Source organism: Oenanthe melanoleuca, chromosome 12 (genome assembly GCF_029582105.1).
Source record: "Oenanthe melanoleuca isolate GR-GAL-2019-014 chromosome 12, OMel1.0, whole genome shotgun sequence".
NCBI classification, from domain to species: domain Eukaryota; kingdom Metazoa; phylum Chordata; class Aves; order Passeriformes; family Muscicapidae; genus Oenanthe; species Oenanthe melanoleuca.
In genome coordinates, this window is record NC_079346.1 from 13,160,557 (window position 1) to 13,183,828 (window position 23,272).

Consider the following 23,272-nt stretch of genomic DNA (forward strand, 5'->3'; position numbering starts at 1 on the left):
TATTTTTCAAAATGATATTTACGGGTTGGTGCTGCTGAAGATGAAGAAGGCACTCCCTTCAGGGATGGGTGTTATCTTCTCCTTCATGTTGAGTTCTGATATTCTACGGGGACGTGGGCCTGCTGGTACCTCTGGCTCATCCTCCTCATCTTCTTCATCTTCACCTACTTTAATTTAAAGTAAATTTTAATTTAAACATTCTTTTACTACAAACTAAAAAATATCAAGGTTTTGTTCAAAACAATACAAAAGCATAGCTTGTATGAGAATACACATGGCTTATGGGAAATATATACTCGTGGCATGACTCCAAAAATCTATAACCCAATATGTGAACATCCAAATGCTGTCACAAGCTCCCATACAGGTTGCTGTGCACATGTGGGTGTGTGCCTGAGTGCATTAGGAGGCTTTGCTGGTCTGAGCAGCCTCACCTGGGGACTCCTCTGGAGTTCAGCTCAGCCCTTGACAGCCCAGCCATGCCTGAGCTGAGTGCTGAGCTCTGGACAATGGGTGCTCAAAATTCAGGACAGATTTCTGTGACATACATCCCAACAATCAGGGAAAACTGATTTTTAGATAAGTGTGTTCACTGGGCCAAATAAAAATTGACCAAACATCATCAGCCCTGGAATGTCCTCTTTTGCCCAATGTTTGAGAGAAGTTTAGAATTTGCTTCCCCATTCAGATAGTGTTACCAAAACAGTCCTGAGGCTCACAGTATTAACTCTCAAATGCTGCTTGCACCCTCTAGGAAGCTGCAGAAGAAAATACTCAGGCCCATTTATCCACTGATAAGAGAGCACAACTTCACTGACTTCAAAGGAATTGATTCACCAAGAGCAAGTTTAGGATATTTTAGCAAACACACTTCAATGTGTCTCTAGCTAGAATTCACATACCTGGTACATCACAGGGGGGATAGGGATCTTTATCCTCATCCTCTCCTTCTCCATATTCACCAATTGTCACCTACAGCAAAGAAAGGGATGCACAGGTAGAAAAATAAATTTTAATATAGAGTACAAAGCCCACTACAAGCAAACCAAATAAGCCTCTGAAGTCAGAGAAGTGAGTTTTCTGAAGCAGAGTAACTCTGAGAACATAGGAAAGCTGACATTACTTATTTTTCTATAGTATCCACATTTTTCTGGCTGTGTAAATCACAATAAGAACACTCTTTGATAAAAGCTACCAAGAATATTTAAACATTCTACTAAGAGATTATCATTCACTGATCTCATTGGATTTATCAAGCAAAATATCTACAGGGATCCTAAAAAAAAAAAAAAAAAAAAAAAATCACATTTTTCTGACATTCGCTATTTTATTCTCTAAGAGCTTCCCCTCTCAGGACATCCTGGAACAAAAAGGAGTTTTCTGGTTTAAGAGATCCTATGAGGATGCAAAGCATCAGAACTAAACTTCCTTTGCCTGGACAAAAAAATGTAGGAATGATAGGTTTCTAAAAGAAATTGTATAATGCACAATACAAAGTACTTCCAGTAAAGTTGATTCTTAGACAAGAGACAAGTTTTAGGATAAAGACCTTACTGTCCTTGGGCTTCTTTTGGTCACCTTCTGGCTTCTCACTTTTTTTATTTTCCAGACTCTCCTTTCTATAACAATAAAATAGCAATTACAAAGCATGCCATATAAAGACAGACAACTTTAACTAACTATACTAATTCCATGAAAACTTGAAAGACTTATAATAAAATATTTGCAATATTTTGTACAGCTGCAGGTGTCAGAGCAATAAAATCTACTGCATTTGAATGCAATGATCCATTTAAAAGATTATGATTTTGAATATCATTCCAGAGGCTAATCCCTAAAACATTCAATGCATGATCATTACTCCTTTCTAGAGGGATAAACTGTGCCCTTGGACTCATACAAACAACTTTCATTGACTTCAACAGGCTTGCACTGATTTCAAAAGAAGGTTTTCTACTTGTCTATATAAGGCTTAGAGAACTGATTCCACAGGGAGCTGTGCACTGGCAACAACAGATAAATTCTTTTGCTAATTGCACAATAAATCCTATTGTTGCAATGTTTAAATATCAGCTGATTTATCATTACATTCTTAATTCACCCCAATTACTACCTAACTTTTATCTAAAATCATATTATTTGCCTATTATTTCAGTGTCTAGACAAACCCTCCTATTTTTTCCCTGAATCCAGCATATTTTGTAGATGGTAAAGACATTCATATAAAAAAATCCTTATGGAAGAATTCAGTACCCTCCTCCTTCCTTCTCTTGCTGGTTCAACATGCCCATCTATTTTACCTCGCATTCTTTTTCCTTTCCTTTTCTTCAGCTTCTTCTTTCTGAGCTGTATTTAGACTTTCAGCATCTGCCAAGTTATCCACAGCAATGGCCAAGAAGACATTTAGCAAGATATCTATTTCAAATCATTTTAAGGACATTATGCCTTACCATACTTGTGTGGTTTATTATCAGCATAAACACTGACAATGTGAGAGATATAAAACACATGTTCCCAACCTACAGCGTGGAGGTTTGTGATGCTGGAGTGTAGTGCAAATAACACCCTTTTAATGGACCAGACTGATACTGGCTGTAAAGTGAGCAGAGATCCATTAGGGTCAGGGGTTTAAAATAGTAGAATGCTTGAGGTATTTTTTTTAATAAATTAAATTCAACTTCAGGCTAGCCTGAGCAAGCCTAAATACAAAATTGTCTATTACACATTAAGGTTGTTCAGGCATTTTGAAAAATTCATTTTTATAATGCACTGTCTTTCATGTCTACAACAATCTATATCAAATTCAGTTCTTCAGTCTGTATCAGTTACTCAAAAATACTGATACAAATACCATACAGTGCAGAAAATACAATGGTTTTGCCTTTCATCACCTCCTGACCTCTTATGAACTTCTGAGAATGGCAGCAGTTTGTTTCTACGTGGGGCCAAGGATATGTTTCCAGATTACTGAAGGCAGGGAAGGGGAATGTTCCAGCAGACTTCATCCCAGCTGCCTCAGAGCTCCTGCCCTGCAGAGGATCCCTGGCTGCACTCCCAGCCCAGTCAGAGCCCACGGGGCAGCCCCGAGCACAGGGAGGGAGGGATGGAGGGATGGATGGGCTGATGATGGATGGATGGATGGGCTGATGATGGATGGATGGATGGGCTGATGGATGGATGGATGGATGGGCTGATGATGGATGGATGGATGGATGGATGGATGGAGCATCGCTGTCCCACTGCCCAGGCTCCAGCCCTGCACTGCCAGGGGGCACAAACAGCAGGCAGGGTAAGGCTGTGCTCCCAGGGAAGGAAGGAAACATTTTCTGCTTTCTGCCATGGTGGTGGCTGGAGGTGGCCTGGAGATCACTGGCTCTCCTTCCTCAGGGAACGTGGCACAAGGAAAAGTCAATCTAAAGGATTCAGCACATGCAGAGAGGGGCTGTCTGTGGCCATTCACCCCCTCCCAGAGGATTCTGCTCATGTCCCTGGCTCACAGCCCCACGCAGAGATGTCTCCAGCCAGAGTAAAGGATACAGTTACCACAGATGAAGAGGATAATGAAATATATACAGACAATCATGCCTGAGGATGAGGGACCACCATATGCCATTATGCCATCATACATGACAGCATTCCAGTCTTCCCCTGTTAGGATCTAAGGAGCAGAGATCAGGAGATTAGTAGCAATAGAATCAAAAGTGAATAAACACATTTCCTCTGACCACAAACACAGCTAACCTGTATGCATAAAGCAATACCATGTTCTTTTCATGCATTGTTTTAAAATTCCCTTTTAAAGAAACATCTGCTGAAAGCTTGGGTTTAACTCTAACAGCTTTTATTTTGTGCTACGCATTTACATGATTAAATTTCAAAGGCAAAAATAATAAAAATTAAATTTTATTGGCATTTTTTTGATCTTGGCATGTCAAAATAAGAGCCCTGGTTTTCAATATGGCCACATATGTAGCAACACCAAAAAATGTCCATCACTTAAAGATCAAGTTAGTAAATACTTTAAGGTTCCTTTTTTCTTCTATTTTTTTAAATACTGGCCACAAATCTGTACTACAATAAAAATTCTGGGTATTGCAGTGCATGCTTTAGGGGCACTTCATCTATTTCTAAGTAACTTCTTAAAAATTATCAGTTCAGTCTTGAGAAAACACATAGTACTCTTCTTCCAAGCAATTAAATGGTTGTTTAAGATAATTAAATGTCATTTTCTGTAATTCTTTTTTGGAGAGCTAAACCTAACCAGATAATTCATATTGCTGGTGAGCACCCAACAGGTTAGTTGCTCCTGAGTGTCTTCTAAAACTGAAGGGATGTCCATTCTCCTTTGAAAATGAGACTGCCTAAAATCTGAAGAAAATCTAACTTAAGTTTTTGTAGGGGCAATGACAGTTCAAACGTGAACTCTTTTCTCCTTAAGGAAATTTCTCATTAATATTTCCTTTCTTGAAATTAAATTGAAAGATTTTTCTGCTTGCTCCAGGCAGTCACCAGATGAGATTTCCAGAAAAGAAACAGGAAGTTGACACCAAAGTGAATCTTGCAGGGTCAGCTTTTAAATCTGACCTATTATGGCTGAAAATAAATATTGTTATAATGTACACAGCCAAGTGTGGAAATGGTGAGCAAGACGAAGCCAAGTAGCCTAATTCCAGTATCCAAACTGATATCCAAAATTCAAAAATTTATCGCAAAGAAGTGAAAAGTAAAGTATGTCCCTACCATTTTCCAAGTAGTAGACAAGTTTGCCTTAGGATTTTAATAAAATTTAGATTTTAATGGTCTCTGAAGAAATTAATTTTTATTTTTATGTTGTAGTGCTATGACTCCTATGCACTCTTTAAAGGCTTATTATTTTTTCTTGCTTGAGAAATGTTACACAGTTAATGAAGCTACAGAAAAAATATATAAAAATAAATATAACACTCCACCTCTTTCTCTAGTTATGGACAAAGGAGATTTAATTCTGTGAAGTAACACGACAGCTATGTTTATAGATAGATCAAAGAAGATATGAAACAAATGGTACAAATGGTGCAAAGTTACCAGAGTACTGAATTTAATGAGCAGAATGCTACTTAAAGTAAACTGAATAAATAGTATTCATGATTTTATTTTCAGGCAACATGATCACTTAAACAGTTTTGTTGATCAAAGGTAAAATGTCTCATACAGGATGAAAGAAAGTTACCTGGAATACAGTTAAAAGGGCTTGTGGAAAATTATCGAAGGTGCTCCGTTTTGTTTGAGTTTCATCAAAATTAAATTTGCCTCCAAACAGCTGCATTCCAAGCAACGAGAAGATTATGATGAAGAGGAAAAGCAGAAGCAGCAGTGAAGCAATGGACTTCATTGAGTTTAACAAGGATGCTACCAAGTTGCTCAGGGATGCCCAGTGCCTATAAATTAAAATGCGTGTGTTAACACACACCAAAAGAGCCCCAAACAAAACAGTAAAAGAGCAGTGCATGATGAAGTATTACAAAACAATTGCTGATCACTCTTCAGCTATCCTTAGAATTAGCAGTATTAGATAATCTTACCTTGTCACTTTAAAAATACGCAGGAGACGAACACAGCGAAACACTGAAATTCCAAGGGGTGACATAATTTCCAACTCCACCAAAATGGTTTCAACAATGCCACCACAAACAACGAAGCAATCAAAGCGGTTAAAGAGAGAAACAAAATAGGCCTGCAGGCCCAAGCTGTACATCTTTACTAACATTTCACAGGTGAATAAAGCCAGGAGAACTTTATTTGCGATATCTGGAACAAAATATTAAAGAAAAAAAATATTCTGAATTGCCTTATAGATTCCATTTTTATTTTAACATATTAGTACTATACTTTATACATGAGTCTGCAGCCTTTTGCCTAAAAAGGAAGAATTGCTTTTTTTATGTTGGGCTGTAGTTGATGCTTAAGTGGCAAAAGTTACGTTAGGATGTAAAGCTTCCTGCCAGCTATAAACTATTCATCTTTCCAATCTGTTGTGCAGTTCACGGTTCCTCAGCTCACAGCTTGAGTCCACACTGTAGCTCAAGCAACCAGCCCACAGCAAGTTCTGCTGTGCCAGTTCCCACTTCCTCCTCATCCTTCAAGCACAGTTTCATGATAAAAGTACAGGTATTTACAATTTAGCATTGCCAGGTCTGTGCTGCTGCGTTACTAAGCTGTGTTACAGCTATGGAAATCAAAGACCACATTCAGTCATTTCTTTTATCTCCCCCTGACTGGGCTGAATATCCTTCAGACAGCAAACCACAAAATGGCAAAGTACAAAGTAGCCGCTGGTAGAACACAACTATCCATAGTCAAAACCAGGACAAATAATTTTGGACTGTACCTTGGATCTGGGTCAGCCAGTCAGGTTGATTGTAATGCTCTGATGAGATAGTTAATGTGTTCAAAAAGACCAAGACAATAACAAGCCAATAAAATGTGACAGATTTTACTGCAGCCCTACATTTTCTTCTGTTAAAGCGGTTCCAGCGACGCCAGCGTCGACTGAAAGTTCAAATAAAAATAAATTTATTATTATATGGAAACCACATTTGAACTTCAGGAGAGTTTCTTCTTTGTACAAAACCAGCGCAACTGTGTATGTGTGAGCAGGTCTATTCTCATAATTATGTGTATAATACTTCAACAGCTGTATAAATCATTACCAGTTGCAGATTAGGACTGCTAATGTGTTATTCCTTTTTTTGTATTTCCTTATAGATTTCTAAATGTAAACCATAATATTTGGAGGCTCCAATTGCCTATGACATAATTAGATTAAGCTGCATTTAACATTTCACTGGGTAATGAAATATTTCTGTCTTTCCTAGTCCCCATACACTTAATACCGATAAAGAAAAGTCAATAGATCAACTCAGAATTCAAGTTCAATTCAGTCTAAAAACGTAGGCTTTGAGTTAAACCCCAAAGAGAATTCTGGGAGGATTAAACAGAATAGGAACGCTGAGGTCACCTTTCAAAAATCTACCCTATAACATCAGAAATCTTCAGTAATTCCTGGAGATTTCTACTGATGTGCCCTGAAAATGTGTCAGTGGGCAAATGTCTGTGAAATAAATAAGAGTGACAAGTTGAGGCTGCACCTAGATGTGAGTTGAATTCACAAGTGAGGATATATCTTTGGACTCATAAAACTAGATATCTCTGCTTCACTTCTGGGAACTCTGTTCAAGCATTAACTAAGTTTTCTTTATGCACCTTAAATTTATATTGTAGTAATGGAAATTAATACTGGTTTCAGATATCACTACAAAGACGTTTCAAGCCTTTGTGGTATTCTAACCATATAAAGGAAAAATATCCTGTCCTGACCTAAATCAACATGGCATTCAAGAACATTCTTATCTTGCCAATCCCCTGCTATAAGGGCTGTGTCCATGGCCATCACAAAGATGCCTCACTCCCTGGGGTAAGTTCAACTGAATTTTTTTACACTTACAGAACATCCTATCATTGAAGTCCATGAGACAAGAATAATAATGGTGGGATATCTCTACTTATAAGACTTACAAGCAGGCTCAAACTGAATAACTCCAAGCATTCTAAAGCCAATGGGGCTATTTGCTTTTTTTCCCAAAAAGATGTGTGGAACCAGTGACAAGAAAGCATAGCTAAGTGGTACATATATGAATGTGTATGAATAACATAGGTATATATAAACAGACTACAGAAATAAAACAAAAATTCAAAAATGAGAACAGCAGTGAATTTTTCCCTTAGATTGATGCAAGTAAAGGCATGCTCCCAAAGATTAACTTCTATTTTGACTTGTAGTGCAGCAGGTAGGTGAGCTCACAGTGAAAAGCATTTTCTATTTTGATCCAAAGGCATTTTGACATTACGGTCAAAACAATATCCTTGATAAGTTATGGCCTGACTTACTTTGTGCTCAAACACAGTGCACTGACATTGCAGAGTAACATTCCAGAAGCTGAAGCGAGCCTCAGCCCAGAAGAGTGAGGAGAATTGAACCAAGACTTTGCATTTACCTTAGAATGTGATTATAAGAGGAAAATACTGACCTGAACTTGGATTTTGAGATGGTTTGACTAGAAGAAAAGAAAAATACATTTTTAAGAACGAAGAATAATTAATTAACAAATTGTTTTTCTTTAGAATTTTGCATTGGCATTACATATACATAGAACAAACTTTTAACAAAATTCATCATGAATACTAAAATTATTTTGTCTGTTATTTATTTTCTGAGATACCATTTCTAAAGCATGACAAATTTTCTCTGTGAAAGAAAGGAAATCTCCTTTAAAACTCAGTAAATAAACCTTGAATAAACATGTAGAAGCTGCCTGGAAATCATGAAAATCTGAGCAAATAAAGACTGAACACCATGGGTTATAGAAATACTCCCATACACTCAGTTATTGTCTAAAAATACATATTCTCCAGATCATGGACAATTTAACAGAAAATTAATTTTTTTTACATGTCATTAGAAACTTGTTTTCTTATAATTTTGGACAAAAATCACATTTTATAAAAGCTTTCAGAAAATCATGATACCACTGCAAGCTGAGTTTGAGTTGCTTTACACCTTAACCTGAGAATTTTAGGAGCGCTTTAGCAAACACTGTAATAGTTGTCTAATAGCAAACTCCTGCAAGTGCCATACAAAGCCTGGCTATTTCAGGGCACTTTTGGCTAAGCAAACAGTGGGGAAAGGAGGATGCTGTGAGGTGCTGGGGTGAGCTCAGCACCCCCTGCACTCACCACAAGCTCCCGCAGCACGCCGGGCTCTCCCCTTCGCCGCTGACGTTCTCCGTGTTCACCGACTCGGTCTCGCTGGTGGGCATGCTCGCTGTGGGGACACAACACTGCTCAGAGCCAGCACCAGGCAGGGCACTGCTCACCTGGGCTCTCCTGGCCTGGCCAGGAATGCCTCCAGCTCTGCTGAGAGCTTGGAAGAGCTGAGGAGTGGTCGATGAAGGCAAACTTCATCAGTCGTCCTCCTCCACCCAAAGGAAGCACACAGAATTCCAGAGAGAATGGTGACTTTTTTTTTTTTGTTTGTTTGCTTCTTTTTAGTGATTCAAGGTAATTGCTTACAATTCACTGCAGAATGTAAAGTAGAGGAGGTTTGTACAAAGAGTATGCAGCCCCAGCAAAGAAATTAACCTGAGCTAGATTCTGTAACTTTTCACTTTGGGAAGTGTTCTGTTCACACTTTGGAGGTGCTTTTCAATTGAAGAGCTGTTAACAAGCTCACTGGTTCCAAGAAATATCATCAAACAAAGGAGCAACAATCACATCATGGTCACACTGACCACTCTCTGCTTTTACTGACATTATGAATTATTGAGGCAAGATGCAAGAAAGCAAATGTGCCTGCAAATACTGTGTGAGCAGCAGGCAGGAGCATGGGGAATGGGAGAATGGTCCTTCAAAGCATGATGAGAATTACTGCTAATAAAAAGGGGACAATTACACTTGCCACAGAGTGAATTACACATAGAGTGGATCATTACTGAGTGGTTAGCAATTGTAGCTGATGGGTTTCTAGAAAAAACTCATTTTCAGCTGGGTCATCACCATTTGTCTTCAAATCAACTGAAATATAGAGGGAGGACACCTTAAGTCAAAAAGAGTTAGGAAATTATGAACAGACAGAGTTCTCAGTAGTTCCCAGGGGAAAGCATTACTTCCATGTCTACAAAGCAAGCAGGAAAGGAAAACCTCAGGAACAAGAAAAAGGAAAATTAATGTTGTTGGTCTATACAGTAGAAATACCATTTAAAGTAGGAAACATAAGAGAGGTGCAAGATGCACTGAAATTACTGTAAAACAGCAAGAACAAAAGAAGAAAAACAGAGCATTCTAAAGGTATTCTGGTGTGTACCTTCCACTGTTTTGATGGTTTGCTTGTTTGGTTTATTTTGTTTGCTTTGATTTGTTGGGAAGGCTTTAGGCCAATGTCTGTGGACTGAAGAGTACTGAGAGCAAAGGGGTCACACTGCCAACTTCTGACAGGGAAATCTCACTATTTTGGTAGCCTAAAGGATTATGAGCTTTAAGAATCAGACCCTGAATTTTCTGGTTTGTGTACAAATCAGGTACAAAGTGATAACTGTTAGAAACAGTCTCTGCACAGCCTCTATATTGACTCAACACTGAGATGAAGACAGAGGGAGTGGGAAGTGCTGTTTTGGTTTCTGTGCCCATCAATCCCATCCAAGCTGGAGACTGACAGCTCTGGGCAGGCCAGGTGCTCAGCTACTTTTGCAACAGCTGAGAATCTGTCCCCATAAGCAAGTCACTGTTATATGAAATGTTAAACAGAGTGGCATAACAAAGAAAGATCCAAAATGTCCATGCAGCTGTTTGAATAAACAAAGCACTTCAGGCAGTAAGCACAGCAAAACCTTCTTTCACAAGGTTCTTCTGTTCTGATGATTCTTTTAAAATATTACTGTAATAGTTATATATATTAAAAGTCTCTGGTTAGCACCTGCAAGTGTCTCAATTCTAATATCATGCTTCTCTTTATACATCAATTTTAAAACACTGAATTTTGCTAGTACTGTAAGAACTTCACAGCTTACAGTAGGAGTTCAAAAGGAATTTCACTTAAAAACAGAAAGAAAAAAATCTTTGATGTTCAAATTCAACTATTAAAATTTCAAAGGGTTAAAGAAAAAAATCACTCAATTATTTCAAACACAGTCCAGAACTTCAGAACTAAGAATTTTATTTGAAAATGCCAATGTCTTTTGAAATAATATACGAGGTTTCCCTCTCTGGTAAAGAACTGAACCAGCTGCCTTGTGCCAGGTGACTTGACTGATGTTAGAAAACACAGCATTTTAGTCACCTAATGATGAACATTTCAGCACTCAAGGTGGGCAACTGTATAATAAGAGTGAAGTCTTGTTTCACAGACTATTAAGAGCTATCAGGAAAACACAACTAGGCCTACTTCCATAATTATTGCATATGTGTAACATGTCCCACACTTGTATTTCAAATTTATCAACCCTTCCTTCTCCTTAAAAAAAAAAAAAAGGCACCTAGAATCCAGTTCTTCATAAAGTGTTACTCCACTGTGTGACAAAAATCTGCATTTAATGAAAGTAATGCAAATGCATGTAAAAAGTGAAGTATTGTAATTTTAACTCAAGATTATCCTGACTTTATGTGTTAGCCCACAGTAACAAATACCAGCCCATTTTGAACAGGATTATGTGAAGAAAAAAAAACAAAAGAAAAATATCTTTGTCCCTATGGAAATGAATGTCAGTTCTGCTAATTATTAAATACATCAGGATGTTACTGTGTTTCAGACACCACAGGGCTTTGCTCCATCTCTATCAGTGACTTGCAGGTGCTGTATTACAAATAGAAGAGGGAACAAAAGAGAATCAATTCACATTAGAAACTCAGCTGTCATTACACTGCAATTTATATGTCAAAATTGAAACTTGACAGAAGTTCTGAGAAAGGCACCATGTGGAAGTCCAGCTCCAGCAATGCCAGCAAGTCATCAGGTCTTTAGCCAGAAGAAAACAGCAGCACTGCATGTCCACATCCACTCTGCTAATGCAAGCAGCCTGCCAGGTCTCACAGCAACCCAATTCCATGGCCACAGCTCCATAAGGGCAGGTGGTGTCCATGAGGCAAACACAGCACACGATTTTGAGAGACTTTTGAGAGACTGATCTCAGCAGGGTCAGCTCTGAGATCTGTACTGGCACCCCAGTATTGAAAAGAAGATGCCAAATCTTCTCTTTTCTTTGTTCACCTTTTGCCCTTATTTTACTGGCAAGATTATCTAGATTTCTAGATCTAATAATCTCTTCAATTAAGCTAACTGGTTTCAAACAAAAGAATGCTTGCATTAGACAATATAAGCAACCCATACAGCATGCAGCTTAATACTTTCCTGAGTGGATAGAAAACAGGTCAAATACATCAACTACTACATTTTGCTTCTGTTTATAAGAATATAACACAAGAAAAGCAATCCATTGTATTCATGAGGTGCTCTATGGAGTTTTCAGACTTTGGAGCAGGGATTTCAAACTCAGCTCCAGGATGAAACATAATTAATGCACTGAAGAGCAAGCCACTGTCTATCAGCAGTGATGTGCCCTCACCAGGTAGAGCTAGAAAAATTCCAGAGTTAGAGAAATTCCAGAATCCTGAAATCCAACAATTCAGTCTCACTGTAGAATCCAGAAGCAGGCTAAATTACAACCTGAATTACTGAACTGTGGTGTCAAGTATTATTGTTAGAAATGCTTTCCTCTCTAATGTAAATGGTTAAAATTTTAACTTGTTTCAATTTCAACTGTACATTTTCAATCCATAGACTGTAATTTGCACACTGGTGCATGTTGGGCAGCCTTGTGGTTACATGTGCTGAAGGAGAAGTGCTGCAGAAGTGGAGTGATCTGCACAGCTCATCAGTATTGGCTACTGCAGAGAATCTTGGCATTATTTTAAGCTGGCAAAATTTTATATCAGTCTTACAAAAACTGACATCTTCTATTTGCTAGTAACAGTCAACCAATTCCTTGAACTCCAAAATTTTCCTAATTTTTCTCAAATTAGTACCTGAATTTTCTGAATCCTTTTTACCAAATTTTTGAGGCAGTCAGAGGGTAGGGAAACAGTGCAAAAAAAAATCCCCAAAGTGACAACATTATCATTGCAAATTCATCTCAAATTTTCCTAAGTCTGCTGTATGCCCAGAAAACACTTCAGAAAGAAGTGGCACTATCTCTTCTGACTGTGAAGCTTCTCTGGGTAAATTCAGTTTATGGAGAGTCTGTTTGGAAGATATTCCCCATGATAGTGTAGCAAGATATCTTTTTTCATAGTGCAGATTTAATGCTGTTGTATATCATTCTTATGGGCTCTCTCTTTTTATAGGCATACCATGGAAAAGCAATATAAGGATGGCTGCATAGCAGTGGAAGGAGAGCAAATTAATCAGATTTTGTTACAGCAGCATCACTGAACCAATCACTTAAAGCCTGAAGGATGACACTGTGAACCTTGGGAATGCTGGATATGCTACACACCTGTTGCTTCTAATGGAAATCCAGGTAGAGGGAATACAAAGAAAAATACTTAGTGTGGTGTTTCTAACCCAGAGAGAGTCTAAGCTTCAGCTCCTCAGATCAGCATAATCATCTCATTAACTCAGGAAGAAAAACTCAGGCCATTAATTTGTACTTTGGAAAAACCTTACTCACAAAAGGTGCCCCTGCCCTGCAAGGCAGAAGAATCCAAGTCTGTGCCCATGAGTTTGGGCTGCTTTTGACTTGCAAGGTCAGGCACCAGTTGTGACACAGCAGCCACTGAGTGTGTCAGGTCCCAGCAATTTCTGACTTAGAATTCTGCATTCTCTAAAGTAACTGGATGAGAGTTATCAGCCTCAGTCTGGGCCACAATAGAGATTTTTAGGACAGCAAGAAAGCCAGTTGGTCAAATAACTTAGCTGCAGATAGGATTAAAACCAAATCTCCTAACTATTGCAACTGTGCTCATGTCAAAACAGGGCATTTGCCAGTACTAAAACAGACAAATTTGAAAATAACTATCACACTCTAAACTTCCTGTCCATCTCCAGTGTGGGTGGGAAAAAGTGAATAAAACAAATTACAGAAACAAAACCATCAATAACAAAGGGAGATACAGTAAAAGCTCATTGTGTATTGTTAGAGTCTACATCATAAGTATCAAAAGTAAATAGTAAATATTACCATCATGCTGTTCTAAGCTTACACTATGATAAAATATTATAAATATTATAAAATATTTATATTATATTATAAAATATTATAAAATATTATAAATATTATAAAACTTGTAAAATACTTCTATTGCTTTCTTCACACTCAAATTTAAAATACACTTTTGATCTGGTTTACCTGACTTCCGAAAAGAAAACCTATTCTTCAAGGGCAGACACAGACAAAGACACTTCAGTGGAAATCTGAATGGATGAGACACTCTGCTTCAGGGAGGTAGAGCAGCAGCTCAGTTTGAAACATGCACTTCAACCAGCAGGAAGGTCTGCATGCACAGGGAGCTCCATGCTATGAGGGCTGAGCCTTGGCTATAGAAATGCAAACAGTCTGTGCTCCCGAAAGCTTCCACATCCAATGCAGTATTGCACAAAGGAAAAGTTCAACTGCAAATCCGAACACGTTTTACCATGTTTATTGGAAGAACGGCCAAAGCAGCTAAGTCTGCTTTTCTTCTTGTCTTCCATTAAGTCAGCCAGTGTAAGCCCTGGGGAAGCACATGTAATCCCAGCAGCGGCGCGGGAGGTGGCAGCAGTGGCACCGCGGAAAACAAAAACGTGTCCGTACACACAACACAGGCAAGGTTAGGCACAACAAACTGCAATCACCAGCAGCACACCTGATCACAGCTACACCCCTCACCTCTCATGGATCCTCGCATTTTGAGCTAAATTCACACTGCTTTGAAGGCAATGGAAGTTTCTGCACTGGCTTCAGGATAAGCAGCTATTGGTTCACAATAAAGACTTCCAACTTTCACTAAAGGCATGTTTATAATTCTAGTAATTAAAAGGTATTTTGTTATTTAACACCATTGAATACCTGCCCATTTATCACAGCAGAGATGCACAAATGCAGAGGATTCATAAATAAATGACTCAATGACTTCTCTGATTAGGAATTTTCAAATGTTGGGGGGCATTGCAGTACATTAAAACTACAATTTTAAACAATTACACAAGAAACTATTAATCACTGGCTTAACCATCTTTGAAATCTCTATCATTGCCTGTCACAGAGATCTTCTGTACCCTAAACTTAGAGCTCTTCTACATCATTGAAGAGCACCATAGTGATCTTCCAGCACCATAAACCAGCAGTAATCTGGATTACCCAGAGGTTTAGATATTCAAAGCAGGGGTATACTTGCCAAGAAGCCTGAAAATTATTATTCTGACAATGTTGGGACCCAGCTCTACTTCATGCTTCCAAGATGGCTCAAGTAAAAACATCAGCAATATACTTCAACTAAATTTATTTCCTAATAATATCCAAAAAAAGGAGGTAGAGCAACTCAGCAACCCTCCCTCCTTTACAGGCAGTTGCAGTTGACAATAAAAATTAAATACCAAGCCACATATTTAAGGACATATGCATAAATCCAGGAGTGCTAGGAGATTGCCTATTCACTAGAAACTTCCACACAAAAGCATATATGTCTGCCTGAAATTAAATTCTTGGCACTTCTCTTAAAGCTCTTTTAATTACTTTCCTTCTGTTTTCACTCTGCAAGTCCTCTACAACCTTCAACTTAGCCCAAAATTATGCCCAAGTTAACAGTTTAGACTTAAAGGTTGTTTCAAACTCAGTAGCTATGCAAAGTATTTTTTTATCTGTATGCCCTCAAAGCTCTTCAAGGAATGCCAGAGCAAATAGGGGTGTTTGCAGCCTACTAACAAACATCCAGTTTGAACAGGACAAAAAATGTTCCTGGGATTTCACCTGCAAACCCAGTCCATTGGCACCACAGCTGACAGCCCGGTCATCCAACACTCTGTGTGAGCTCAGCATCACCTGCAATTCTACACAGCAGCCTTGTACAAAGTGTATTTACTCCATAAAATGTGCCATCTTTTACATCTTGGGCTTAGGATTTTATACTGGTACTCAAACCCACAGCTTATTTCTCCTCCACACATTAGTAGCAATAACTAAGTATAGGGAACTCTGACTTTTTTTCTCTGTTCTAGATAAAAAATTTATTTGTGCAACACATTTTCCAATAGACATAAATTATTCCTTTCCAATAATTCTGCAATCAACAACAACCCACAAGTTTCCTTCCAGCCCCTCATAAAATCAGTGTCCTTCCAGACAGTAACACAGTTCCATACTCTGCTTTCATTGTGAACTGGAGGACTAATAAAATTCTGAAATGCAAAGATTTTGAAAAAACTGCTACTATCTCTACAATACAGAGATAAGTTTAAAATCAGATAATTCAATATCAAACCACATAATTTTTGACACTTACTGCACCTGAAAATATTGTGACTTAAAAGAACAGTTCACAATAAATTAGCAACACTAGAAGAAAAGCAATGGTGGTAATGCATCATTTCAACATAGAAAATGCTATTCTGAGTTGTCTTTTATTTACCCTTATAAATACTCTATGGTATCTAAATTAACATATAGCATGACTTTTCAGTGTAACATTGATAACAAGGTGCTAAGTAGCATTAGAATATATACTGAAATTTATACTTAAATCTCAGACTAAGTGTTAAATCAGTAACCACATCCTGAATCTATTCTTATTTATGTATCACCCTAAAAATTCTCATGAAAATTTTAACTACTGTACTGCAAACACCAAAAAGAGGCTAAAATAACCCCTGCTAAATTATGGCATTAAAATACTGCTGTTACACGAATTTTCAGATACATGGAAATCAATTATAACTTTAATATTTTTTATAGTATGATGAAATTAACTTGTTCTTATACCTTAGGACTTGAGTTAGAAGCACAAGAGGTCACTACAGGATAAATTAGCTGTTTATAATAGCCTATTGTCAAATAAATACATCATAAATTATATTTCTTAGTGTCAAGAGAAAATCCTACAAGATTTCATTTATTGCACACCCAGTTAAGACAAGCAGTAAAAAACATTTTATATTGTACTCTGAATATCAAAAAGAAAGACCCAGAATGTAATTTTCCTGCTTCAAACAACAACAAAAAATCCTCAGTATTAGCATAAGGTTATTTCTTGACTGTAGCTTTGGCCATATTTTTAAGCTCTTTGTACCATTATTATTTCCCTTGCATGCACCCACAGGAAAACACATTCTAAGGATTTACAATGACATTTAGTGGCACATGGCTTCTCTGCACTAACTCTTTCCAGAACACAAACAAAGTGAAGTTTATAAGTCTCAGTAATGACTGAATGCAGACAGTGATTTATACATGGACACCTCAAGCAGAATTTTGTTGTAAAATTCCCAATTATCTTCCATGACTCAGCATCTCCACATTAGCAGACAATTGCTCTGCTACCCAACACTTCTGCAGACTGGGAAGGGGAAAGCACTGGTCAGGCTGCAGTGAAACCCCCCAGGAGGAGTCAAACTGTCCCCACAAAGTAGAAGGAAGGAATACATACTGTTCCTCTTGCCTTCTTCATCAGCCTCCTCATCATTCTCGGGGTCAATGTCTTCTGCCTGGGTAATCCAGTCTAAATATCCCTTCAGATCTTCTTCAAGCTGTTGTTTTTCACGCAGCTTCTGGAAGTCCCCTCGGGCCTTGGCTTTTTCTCTTTCTTTGGAAAATTCTCTGTCAAATGCAGATAAAGCAGAAAGAAACCACTGATTGACAAATTCCCTGGCATTTTGATCAAAGTCTTGACACTGCAGGTTAGCACAGTGACACAGAAAACACAACGAAGATTTGAGCTGCTTTGAAAACAAGGCAGAGGTGCAAAGAAGTCATGGCAAATCCCTACCACGTTCCATCTCAGCTTCCAGAGCTTTCATGGACATTGGCTGATCTCCTGGAAGGACTATGACAGCTGCTTGTGCAGCATTTCATGGCTGTGGAGTGGGAAGGGTAGAGTGTGGAGTGGGTCCAGGAAAAGAAAAGCTTTCATCTCTGTAGGCAGCATGGGGACTGACATGGTCAGACTGGTGGCCTGAACTGGCCTCCCTGTCATCAACCCAGCACTCAGGCCAGCAGCCTCTGAAGCTGACAGGCTCAAGAAACTGCACATTAATTGCAGTAAGTGGACTTAAGCTCTGTAAATATTTGGTTTAGCAAATGCCTGTGCTAAGAGCTAACTTTGAAACACGCATTTCAGTCTGGTTTGATAAAATGACCTGGATCTGATATTTGAAAGTATTTTGGGTAGGGGGTGCTGCATCTGCAGCACAATAGAAACATCAGTTGCAAAATAAAGCATTTGATGGAGATTTATTTACATAATCTCATTTACTTTTAGTGATAACTAACCTACTATATAAAATTCAGGGTTTATTTCTATTGCCCAAAAATTCCTTGTCTCCTAGCAGAAAGATGATCTCATTTCTCTGTTCAGGCACAACACCATCATCATCAATGGTTGTTGAGGCAGAAGCATATAAAATGCAGGGCTTGAATTCATGCTTCAATAGTCTGGGGTAATCATGCCAGATTTTTCTTTCTTCAGCAGAGTGAAATAACCCCTGCTGGTGTGCATCAGTTGGGAATGGATGCTTGATGCAACAAGGTGGAAGTGGAAGCAGGGAGTGCCTGCTGGGACTCAATTACATCTCTCTGGTTCTCACACCTTCAATTACAGGCAGAGTCATATTAACCAAAATCCTAAGGCAATTTGTTGAAATGCTTTTGGTATACTGTCCCTTCTCTGTATACTCACAGATACAGCAACTAGAGACACCTATACCAGCCTCCTACCAGCTGCAAGCTTTCCAGTGCTAAAGGCCAGGTACATTTATTTCATCAGGGGGCCTGCTCAGCTCCCCATGAGTGTTGCTGAAACTCCTGTGCATCTCTAGGCATTGATATGAAACAAAGGGGTGCTTTTGATATTGAAACATAAACCAGGACACAAATCCTTCCTTAGCCATATCCCTGCCCTTTTGCGTCACTGTAAATGCAGTGGGAGGGAGAGTGAATCTCCTGCAGTACAGAGCTCACTGCTCACAGGGTCTGCTATGTGGAAAGTGTTAAGCTAATTCTATATCTAGAACTGCCAACCAGACATCCCAGACTCATTTATTCACAGAGAACAGTCACATAATAACAAAAATGTACTCACAGGAGTACAGTGTTGGCTACCCCACTTGCAGGAGAGGTTTCACACAGTGGTAACCATACCAACCAACAAATTAACAGAATCAAATCAGAAAACTAAAACTACTCCAAGTGTACAGCTAAGCATGGACAGCAGCTCACAGCTGGGTGTAAAGTGTAACAGATGTGGAGAGACAGAAAAAAGGTTAAGTAACATCACATCTTTAATTACAGGAGATTTGTACATGTCATTGTCATCCCTTCTTCCAGGGAAAAGACAATTCACAGGCTGAACACTGAAAATCTCAGTGTGGGAGTTCAGACAGGATTGAAACAAAATCAGTTTCCTCCAAGTTCTTATTCAAGAGTACAGAACAGTTCACACTGACTTTAGTGATTTCTGTTTAAAGCAATCAGTTATTTACTGCTGTATACAGCTGAAAGTATTTGCTGATAAATTATTGGTAGTATATTAAATTGATTGATAAAATATAACATTTCCTTGGTTTTCTTTTGTGTGAGTTTTACTTTCATCAGGACACAGAAATCAACGAGCTTGCTTCAGCTTATAACTTCCTGAGATCTCCAGCTGGAGTCCCTTTCCTTGTTTTTAACCTATATTCAGTTTATCTTTGGAAAGGAATTAAATTTGCAGCAATAATTTTTATTTATATTTTTCACTAGGCCTTCCTGTTGCTGTACAAAGGAACACTGTCAAAAACAGCTCCTTTTCCTTTTGCTGAAAGGCTATGGATGACAGTTTACTGCCATTTTCTATTTGCTGCATCATTATTCAAATGTCTTTTTCTATGATTTTTTCCATATATACTGTAGTTAGGTGTATAAGCTTATCTGTACCAACATGTTTTGTGACATTGACAGATATGGCTGGGAGATGGGGTGGATGAGTACACACCCTAAGCTTTTAGAATCACTGTGTACTTAGACTGCAAATATTACTGGGGGAAAGAAATGTGAAGAATTAACATTCACTTAGTAACCTACAAGTAGGAGGATGTAAGGACATGTCAAAGCTTTTTGCAAGGCAATAAATTCAACTTATAGATATATTAAATTGTGTTTGAAAGGTTTTATTTGCTCCCATGCCTATCCAAAGAAATACTTTCTGCCTTGAGCAGAAAATGCCATCAGCAGAACCCATCTCCTAATGATAAAGACTATCTTCAGAAATAGATTATCATGCATCATTAAAAGCCATGCCTCTTGATAAACAAGTTTTGAAGTTTCATAATTTATTTCTCCTGTTCACAGCAAACCAGTTTAATACATGCTGAATTACTAACATGCCTATTTAAACTTATTTTTTTTAAATTATTCTAATTTTTTTACACTTTCAGGATAGATGAGCATCTCCAACCTGATCTTTATTTCCTAACTTTCTAATAACCTTAACCTTATAATTCCTAACTCTCAATTTCACCTCACTCTTTTGCATCAATAGCCATGATACACTCTGGACTTTTATACTGGAATATCTGGAGGAGGCCTGTCCTGAGCTCCCAGTTTCTGTGCCTAGTCCTTCATGCCTTCAGAGAATTCACTTTTAGAGTAATGTGAATACTTCTAGTGTCTAATACAGAGTAAAAAGTGGGGTTTTTTTAGAGTTATTTGAAAAAGGTGAATTAACTCAAGCCTATGAATTCTCTCCATCCTTTTTATTTAAGGGAATTACTTAGGAAAAAATCTCCACAGTCAGCTTTCATGCAGAAATTACAATATTTATCACATGCAGATTCCATACACACATTGTTTCTATTCATTTACACTGCTGATATTAAAAATAGGAACTGTATTTTTTAAGAAGATCATCTTCTGCAGGCAAGACTGACATGGATCACCAGGAAATACTCACCTTCAGAAAGAGCTAGATGTAAAACAAAAGATCTGCCAAATCATCATTCTCATCCATTCTACAGTATCTAAACACATCAAACATGCAGTGTACAAGAGGCATTGCAGAAATACAAAGGGGCAGATGGTCACAGAATAACAAAGGAGTGCAAAGAGAATAACTGAATTTTTAAAATAACAAACATTAAAAACAGCAAACAGATTTAAATGTACATGACATAACTTGATATAAAGGAAGTAACACTTTCATACAGAAAAGTTATTAGGCATTCAGATTCCACTTCAAAATCTGTATGCAAAGCCATGCTTTTCTAGTAAGTTAGCATAATTTTTGCATTCTTGATATTTGGTTCAGTAAAATTCAGCTTTATGTGTAATTTATCACAAACCAAGTTTTTGTGTTATGGTTTGAAGAGTATAAAAGATAAAAGCTAATAACATTTAAATAAAACCAAAAAAATTTATGTGTTGCATATTCAATGTTTGGCTCAGAATGAAATATATCTTTCTGCTAACAAACAAAAACATCCATTGGATTTTACTAGCACATCAAATTTATCTACAAAATTTAGACTAGACTAGTAACTCTAAACAGAAAGTATGGGGAAAATTATTTATATACAACTGCCATATACTGATCAAAATAAATCAGAGTAACAGTACTCCACACTGGCCCTTGTTTGTCAGAGTTTCAAACAAGTGTGCCAGGAAATTCTCTTCACTTCTGTACAAAACATGAGTTTTTCATAGGTATCTTTTAGGAGTATCTCCTTTGACTTTCTCCTTGCACTTTCAATGTCAGTGCTTGGTGATATTTATACACCTCAGCTCTCCAGTGTCATTGTCTTCAAAAAAGAAACAAAAAATGGGAGTTTTAGGAAGGATCTTTCATGTATTTTGGGCAAACATACATTCAGACAATTCATCAAGCACCCTGAGCTCTCAATTGACCCTGGCTGACACTATGGCAGAAAAATAAATGTAGCAATTAACGGCTTGATGAATATAAGGAGAGTTCACTTCCCATTTTTCACTGCCATTTCTGTGCACTGAGAACCCAAGGGAAGCCCACAAGGGTTGTGAGGAGCATCAGAGCTCTGTGGGTCACACAAAACCTAAAATTCAGTGGTGATTTCTTGTCTGCAGAAAGGAACCCAAGGACAAGGGGACACCTCTTGCCTGTATTGGAAAGGCAGCTAAAAAATTACCCCATATTTAAAAAAATATATGTATCATAATGCTGAAAACTTCACTTTAAACATATTAAATCAAATGTTAAGCTGATTCTTGAGATTATTTTTAAATTTCCATGACTTCAGGAAAAGAAATTAACATGTGTAACAAAACACCAAATTTGGTGTCACTTTCCCTGCAATTTTTTTTTAAAAAACAGAAAAATCTGAAAACAATAACAATTTAAGTCATGGAAGAAAAAAATAGGAATATTCATTATCTGTTACCAGACACCTTCACAGGACAGGAAGAAAACTAATTTGTGCTTGTGATGTCCTTAAGAGCCAGAGAAGGAACTGTGAGAGCCTAATCCTGTAATGATTTCAGTGGAAAGGCCAACACAGCAACCTTAAGTAACAGCATCAAAAGAAGAAATAAATGACACTGTAACTGCCCTCACTTCTCTGTCTTTCTCCTTTTTATTTAATTTTCCTGCATAGCTGAAAGCTGGGCCCTTAGTTTTGCAACAATTTACACATTTGTCCTTGGATTAAAAAAGCTGATATGACTGTATAAATCTTGGAAGGACTAAATTAAATCTAAAAATCAGCAGTGTTGTTTTAGCACTACCATTATTCTTTTAAACATCTGCTCTATAAAGCAAGTCTGACAGTAAGGTAAAACTTTGCTTTCCCTGGTTTCCTGTGTGCAACAGTAATCTAGCACAGATAACTGACTAAATATTTTAAAAAGCACATTGTAAACCACTTCAGATAAAAGTGCTCTTGTAATGAAGTTACAGTAACACCTGGAAATCTTGTTTGCTTATCTGACTTCCAGGAATACAATAATGCCTTCTCATTTCAGATCCTATGGATACAACATGGCAGAACCATGAATAGGGCTGCACACACCACCAGCATCCTGATGACAGCATCACCTGCACTGTCAGGCTGCTTTCCAAAAAGAGAAATTCTTCTGTTGGCTCACAAAGAAGGCACAACTTGACTGAGATTGCCAGAATATTGTTTGCTGTATAACTAAAACCTAATGCACACAACCACAATAATTTTCCTTTCAGCATTTGAATGATAGCTGGATCTTTTTATATATTTATCAAAAAATATCTTTACCATAAACTGGAGTTTCCCAAGCTCAAGTGTGTTGGAAATCAGGAAATGGCAAAGGAAACAGAGTTGTAACTTCACGTAAGGGGACTTTGTAATAAGAAAATTTGGCAAACACTCGCCATAAACCACAGTTTTAAAGTGCATTACACAGCTAGATCTGACATGGCTTTAGTTCTTGGCTGGAGCCTGGAGTGCACAAACCAACAATAAACTGTGACAACCTCCCACTGACAGCTATATTAAATAGATATGTTATTATTGATAAAT

General features: G+C 37.8%; 1 protein-coding gene across 1 annotated transcript in view; it reads right to left on the reverse strand.

Moving 5' to 3' along the window:
* The window catches only part of CACNA1D (calcium voltage-gated channel subunit alpha1 D), a 164,218-nt gene that overhangs the window by 60,564 nt on the left and 80,382 nt on the right, over window positions 1–23,272 (reverse strand). Inside the window, exons 9-19 of the mRNA XM_056501221.1 lie at window positions 17,206–17,375; window positions 8,773–8,860; window positions 8,067–8,093; window positions 6,368–6,528; window positions 5,562–5,787; window positions 5,210–5,417; window positions 3,538–3,658; window positions 2,301–2,415; window positions 1,550–1,619; window positions 903–972; window positions 23–167 (exon numbers count right to left, since the gene is read on the reverse strand). Coding sequence (XP_056357196.1) covers window positions 23–167; window positions 903–972; window positions 1,550–1,619; window positions 2,301–2,415; window positions 3,538–3,658; window positions 5,210–5,417; window positions 5,562–5,787; window positions 6,368–6,528; window positions 8,067–8,093; window positions 8,773–8,860; window positions 17,206–17,375 — 1,401 coding nt within the window. The remainder of the gene's footprint in view (window positions 1–22; window positions 168–902; window positions 973–1,549; window positions 1,620–2,300; window positions 2,416–3,537; window positions 3,659–5,209; window positions 5,418–5,561; window positions 5,788–6,367; window positions 6,529–8,066; window positions 8,094–8,772; window positions 8,861–17,205; window positions 17,376–23,272) is intronic.